General features: G+C 31.5%; 2 protein-coding genes across 2 annotated transcripts in view; both read left to right on the plus strand.

Moving 5' to 3' along the window:
- The first annotated feature begins 261 nt into the window (after positions 1 to 261).
- Positions 262 to 1,939, plus strand: LOC116848532. Its single transcript, XM_032824720.1, has 6 exons — positions 262 to 551; positions 665 to 781; positions 847 to 937; positions 1,163 to 1,329; positions 1,519 to 1,651; positions 1,736 to 1,939. Exons 1-6 carry the CDS (start codon positions 277 to 279, stop codon positions 1,787 to 1,789), a joined length of 837 nt encoding a protein of 278 aa, XP_032680611.1. The 5' UTR covers positions 262 to 276; the 3' UTR covers positions 1,790 to 1,939.
- A 3,044-nt stretch (positions 1,940 to 4,983) lies between these two features.
- LOC116848467 overlaps positions 4,984 to 6,780 on the plus strand; it is a 4,564-nt gene continuing 2,767 nt past the window's right edge. Inside the window, exons 1-3 of the mRNA XM_032824582.1 lie at positions 4,984 to 5,139; positions 5,578 to 5,697; positions 5,846 to 5,963. Of these exons, the coding sequence (XP_032680473.1) occupies positions 4,996 to 5,139; positions 5,578 to 5,697; positions 5,846 to 5,963 (382 nt within the window). The 5' untranslated portion in view covers positions 4,984 to 4,995. The remainder of the gene's footprint in view (positions 5,140 to 5,577; positions 5,698 to 5,845; positions 5,964 to 6,780) is intronic.

Raw genomic sequence — 6,780 nt, forward strand, 5'->3', positions numbered from 1 at the left:
TACTATCTTGCACGTATGTGTGCAAACTTTGAAGTTATATTAAAAAATATCTAATTAATATCTTAATAAGGAGTTACGGGAGTAAATGTATTTTAACGATAACATATGATATTTAAGTTATTATTAAATGTAACAAATTGAAATATTTCGATGATCAGCTTTTTGTCAGACTACACACATAATAGAGAAATTATATTTTCAGGAAATCTCGTTTTACAATAATTCTTTACTATTGAATATTAAAAAACACTAATTTATATAATTAATTTTTTTTTAATGTCCTTAGTGTTATACACGTTCCCTCAAATCGTTATTATTACTCAGCCAATTTGGCCACGCGTTCTTGGCATTTTTTTGTTCCTGAACGAATCTTTGTTCCGTCACAAAACGTTAATCGTGACCGAGTACTTTGTCGATCAAGAAAAATATTATTACTTAATCATGTTGCATACGATCATAGCAATTTGCATAGGAATGTTTGCAATAGTAGCAACTGGAACGCTGCTTTTGGTGTTTCTTAAACATGCCTGTGGAATGTTTAGTATCGCCAGGTGATGAAGCCAATAGCAATATATAGTGAAGTCATGATTTTTATTATTGTATTTTCGCACGTTGAATGAATAAAAAGAAAGTTATATAATTATAGCGAGAAAATTATTTACAGTTATCGCATAGAACGAGCAATTACAAACAATAAGCGAGAAAATGTTAATCTAAAAGACCAGAATACGATTTTTAAGAGGATGATCTATGCGGTAGACATTCATCGTAAAGCTATGAAGTCGGTATTTATTTGATAACACTTATCTAAAATAAATGTGATAACATTCTCTTATATTCTTAAAGATACTCCAGATTTCTAATATCCAGCTTTGAGGGGACTTTCTTTCTTCTCATTGTGTTAGGCGTGGTTAGCTTGAGTCTTAATCTTTTTCGAGTGAGTTTTCTGGACTTTAAACGTGTCTATGAATGAGGGGAGTTAATATCTCAATATATGAACTTACTGATAATAAAAATAGAGAAACATAACTATTATAAATTAAAGTTTTTAAATTGTATTGTGCGTGTAAAAACAATTGAGAGTGAAAAAAATTTTGATATTATTAGATTAGATTGGTAGTTTATACAACTAATGTCACTCATAACCATTGATATTTATGAGCTTGACATTATTTGCTTTTTGGTCTTTCAGCTTGCATCATCCAGAGGCAATAAAGAGGAACTTTTATTTCGTTTCGTATGTGTAATTGTCATTCTTATATATATGTTTTTTTCCAACGAAATCGGACAGGAAATTACAGATCACAATGATCAAGTATATTTAACTGCGTAAGAAATACATTATTTTTACAATATTGATTACAATCGTGTACTTCTTATGTGACCTTTTTGTAGACCAATAATAAAACTAATGAAAGTAAAGCTTAATATTATTTCTAAAGCGCGCACATATGTGAACATCATTGTTTTATCTCTTCTTACTTTTCTCGAATTTATATTTTAGTCATTATATTGTAGATACAAAGTGATGTGGTATGCAGCGCCCTTACATGTGCAGAAACTAATATTGTTTCTGATACAAAGAGGTAACAAAACTTTCGGGTTGCATGTGGGTGGATTATTTACCTCATCTTTACAGTGTTTTGCAACGGTAAAAAGTATATAATATAATGAAATATATTCAACGCTACCTATGTCGAACGGACATCACAAAAATAATGTTTTTTACTTGCAGTTGGCGAGTACATCAGTATCTTATTTTACCGTAATGTATTCGACGCAACAGTGACGTAAATACATCATTTAATAGTACATCGAAATGTAGTAAGTGAGCGTGACAAGTTCTCTTCGTTATATTGTTATTGGAAACTTTTAATTCATTCTGTATATTATCTTTTTTATAGTTCTTTTTAGTCGGTAGCATATAATTTATCAGGCAATCAGGTTATTAGAGATTTATATTTTACCACTTACTCCATAGTTGATACGTCGAACTTAAGATAAATGCGACTAATGTTTTCGCCAACGACCAAACGTGTTGCACGAGTGCTAGCACTGGAATGAAGTATTCGAGTGATGAAAAGAGCGATTACGCTTGCGTGAACTTTGACAAGTCGTCTCACGAGTATTATTAATATTTTGTGAGAAATTAACATATGTATGTTACATTTCTTGTGTTACATTGATAATTAATATTTTTTCTGTTGCAAGGAGGTTAAAACTCTCAGCCTGTCTGTAAATAGACTATATACAGCATCCCTGTATTTCACCTCGGCAAAAAATATCATGCATTAGAATATATTCAACGTAGCATATTTCGAGCAGGCAACACGACAGAAGACATCTTTCATTGTAGTTAGCGTGTGCATCGGTATCATACTTTACCATTATGTATTCCACGCAGCAGTCTCGTAAACATCCATCATTCAGTAGTATATTAGGATACAGTAGATGAACGTAAAAAAATATCTCAGTTCATTCGCTTGGCAGTGACAGTTGAATAAATTTATGCAAGTTACATTTCAGTTTCGTTGCCAAATCAGTGGCGTTACCTACACATTAACTATCTACTTATCAACTATTTTTCTGTATTTTTAGTATTCAATCTTGTATAAATAATGTAACAATTGCTCTATTATTTATTGATTTTGTTTATTTCTCAATTTCAGTTTAATTAAGACGAATATTTACGATCTTCGTAAAATTAATAATTTTAGATGCCGAGAAGAGACTACTTAATGTTCGTGTATATTTAGAGATGCATTGTACAATACATTTAAGAAATATAACCGACGTAACGTCTGATGCGCTTCGAATCATTTTTAGCTATTTAAAGACGTTGACCTTAATGAGATGAAAACAAACGTAGAGACGATGGGGTTATTGGAAAATAATTTTACTTGGAACAACGTGCGGCACCAAGTGAAAAGTGTAATAAGTGAGCAACGTGCTTAGATGGTTTGTCTTAAGGAATGTGTATAATTGACGTAGCTATGTTTATTGATTGTCCGGTATTTTATGAAATCTTTGGTTTCATGCCGATACGGCGACACATTGCATAAATTTGCGTATCTGCTCTCATTCTGTTGCGCACGACGCAGATCGTGAGATATGCTTCGAGATGGCGCTGATTCGATTATACTTTATCGGCAAATAATTTTATTCGGAGGAATGGGATATAGGTGAGACACCGCGCGTGGCTAGTAATTGGTGAGCATTTAATACAATCAAGCACATTTACGACTTTAACATTCCTCAGATACACACAAATGTATTAAATCGTTCAGGTGCCGCCGTGTTCAAAGAAGAGCTGGGCACACACAATTCGTCGGATTTATTTATTTTCTTGCAAAATTATGAAATTTAGTCACTCTATTGACTGCAAAATGAACACTTTTTAGAATAGTTTCACTATTGAATATCATAGATTTGAGCATCATATACATTATATACATTAATTCGGCATGTTCGTGAAATATATTAGCACTAGTAACAGTAAAAAAATTCACAAGTAATTAGAGATTTACACTTTACCGACGTTAATTCCACAGTTAACACGTGGAGCTTGAGACAAATGCGACTGACGTTTTCCTCAACGATCAAACGTGCCTGACGAGTATTCATACTGGACTGAGGCACTTGAATGATAGAAAGAGTGACTATGTTTGTGTGAACTTCGACCGGCTAGTTGTCTTTTGAGTTATTTCATGAGAAATTAATATATATTGAATTTCTTCCCATTTTACATGAATAACTGATATTGTTTTTGTTGCAAAGAGATTAAAATTACTATTTTGGGTATGGATGGATTGTTCACGGTTTCCCTCAGCAAAAAATACATCATGGATTGTAGGATATTCCGAGTAGGCAACACAACAGAATTTATTATAGTTGGTTAACACAATTTCGAGTGTGCTATCTTTTCAATAAATTTATTGTTTGCAGATGACACCATTTATGATTGCTGAATATATATCTAACCTTTTCATTAAAATTGTTACTTCCATAATATTTTCTTGTTCTACAAAGTACTCTCACTAATTTTTTAGTTTCTAGTCTCGAAAGATTGTCCTTCTTATTAATTTTATGTGATGTGCTTAAGTTTTATTTGATTGTTTAAGTCTTAATCTCTTTTGAGTGAGTTTTTCCGCACTATTAATTAAATACATCTTCGAACGTGAGTGGTAAAATATTTCATGATATTTAAATACGCGCAGTAGTAAAAAAAAATAATGTGATTGTAAGAATGTAAAAAATGTTTAGTTTAAAATTGCTGTAATTCCAAAATTTCATGTTGTCATAAAAAAAAGAAAACTTATTTATATTATGATTTGCAAGTACATCGGTATCTTATTTTATCGTTATTTTACGCAAGTGACGCACGTTAAGTGACGCAAATTTACAACGTTTAATAATATTTGGGAGTACAGTAAGTACGCGTTGGATGATATTTGGTGTTCATTAATGTATGCGTGCAAGTTAGTGAATTTCTCCGAAGAAAGCTTTGTAAAAACATTTAAATTATTAGATCAATATTTTACCGTCTATAATTCCGTGGATGGTATCTTGCTATATTGCGTCGGATCGGCTGATGTGTCTCCCCATAACCATGTGTGTCTCGTGGTTGCTGGCTTTAGAATGAACCATGTGCGCGACTGGAATGCAAGTGCGCTTGCGTGGACATTTAGATGACCAAGTCGTTTCGTGAGTGTTATTCTATGGGAAATAAACATATGCATATGTTGAATTTCTCTCGGTGTCAGATCGATAGCCAGCCTTCGCCCCTTCAAAGTCACGAAAGTGCATGTGTCTCGATCTCATAGAGATATTACGCATCGTAAGCCTACAGTTACTTTTCATTATATAATTTGCACTCGAATTTATATTGAACGGAAGAGAATTATAGAATAATAGTTTAAACGGTTGAAATAAGAGGATCTTGCAAAAATTTCGTTGACTTCCTACAGTCAAACGCGTCTTGATACTCGTAGCGAAATGATCTCTGTTGAAACTGAACATTTTTCTATTAATCGAACTCTTCTGCTAGTACTTGGCTTATGGCCTTATGAGCGATCAACACTTGTCCGACTCCAGACTATCATACTTTTTGCTATACTGATGAGTTTTATAATATTTCAGGTATGTCTATACTGTAACTGCACATGTATTGTGTAATAGAAATGGCCGCACAGTTGTCTACAGTTCTGTAGTAAATGTCTACTTTGACTTCAAAAATATGTAAACTATAATATGATTGTTGCATGTAACTGCACTATACTATTTAACATTGAACATATATATAGTAAGATGCATCAGCAGTTTTTGAAAAGTGACATAAACACCAGTTGGACTTATTGATTAAACGTTATTTATTATTAACGTTCAGAATTAATTTTTTAATATAGCTCATAATGTAATATTTACTCAACATAAGATTTATAACTTTTTTTATATAAAGTTAATTATGTTATTTTATCATAGATATGAGGGCAATAGATTATTTTAAATTTGCACTTTGGTAGTTAAATAAAGAAATAGTTTTTAATATCGTTATTAAAAAAAATGTATTGCCTGTAGACTACAGTCCTTCTAACTGCAGAATGCACTTCCGATCTTCTCATAAATGTTTTCTGCAGCACATTATTATGCTGTGTTTTATTGGTTAATTTTCTTTCGTTCTGGATTAATATGCGAACTGTAAGTTGAAATTTTTTGTGGCATATTTAACTAAGTGTTATCTACTCGTGAATTTTTCTACATAGACATTTTTTAGAATTCTTTAATAAGTCATTCTTTAACATCACACAATATTATTTATTGTTATAATATATTATTACTATAACAGGTAACATGTTTAATGGAAAGATTACAGGAAATTTGTAATGAGTTGAAGGACGAGAATGAAATTGCAATTATAAAAAGATATGGTTATCGAGCGAGACAAATTACTATTATTCTTACACGTAAGATAACCCTCTTCATACTTACTGATACATTACGATATATAATGGATTATAATCGCTATAAAAAGTCGGGTAACCATTTCACTATCTTGCACGTATGTGTGCAAACTTTTAAGTTATATTAAAAAATATCTAATTAATATCTTAATAAGGAGTTACTGGTGTAAATGTATTTTAACGATTACGTATGATATTTAAGTTATTATTAAAAATAACAGAAATTGAAATATTTCGATAATCAATTTTCTGTCAGCCTACAAACATAATAGAGAAGTTATATTTTGAGTACATTTCGTTTTACAGTAATTCTTTACTAATGATTTTTAAAAAACACTAATTTATATTATTACATTTTTTTTAATGTCCTTAGTGTTATACACGTTCCCTGAAATCGTAATTATTGCTCAGCCAATTTGGCCACGCGTTCTTGGCATTTTTTTGTTCCTGAACGAATCTTTGTACCGTCGCAAAACGTTAATCTTGACCGAGTACTTTGTCGATCAAGAAAAATATTCTTACTTAATCATGTTGCATACGAACATAGCAGTTTTCATAGGAACGTTTGCAATGGTAGCAACAAAAACGCTGCTTCTGGTGTCTCTTAACCATGCCTGTGGAATGTTTAGTATCGCCAGGTGATGAAGCCAATAGCAATATATAGTGAAATCATGATTTTTATTAGTGTATTTTCGCACGTTGATTAAATAAAAAGAAAGTTATATAATTATAGCGAGAAAATTATTTACAGTTATCGCATAGAACGAGCAATTACAAACAATAAGCGAGAAAATGTTAATCTAAAAGACCAGAATGTGAT

The sequence above is a fragment of the Odontomachus brunneus genome, unplaced genomic scaffold (assembly GCF_010583005.1).
Source record: "Odontomachus brunneus isolate Ranch 3 - 2012 unplaced genomic scaffold, Obru_v1 Obru_scaffold_096, whole genome shotgun sequence".
Classification (NCBI taxonomy): Eukaryota; Metazoa; Arthropoda; class Insecta; order Hymenoptera; family Formicidae; genus Odontomachus; species Odontomachus brunneus.

Excerpts from the sequence above, each read along its gene's own strand:
- LOC116848532 (XM_032824720.1), top strand. The coding sequence starts at position 277 with ATGTCCTTAGTGTTATACACGTTCCCTCAAATCGTTATTATTACTCAG. Across the intron at positions 938-1,162 it reads TGAGTCTTAATCTTTTTCGA|CTTGACATTATTTGCTTTTT; the intron begins GTGAGTTTTCTG and ends GATATTTATGAG. Across the intron at positions 1,330-1,518 it reads GATCAAGTATATTTAACTGC|ATACAAAGTGATGTGGTATG; the intron begins GTAAGAAATACA and ends ATTATATTGTAG.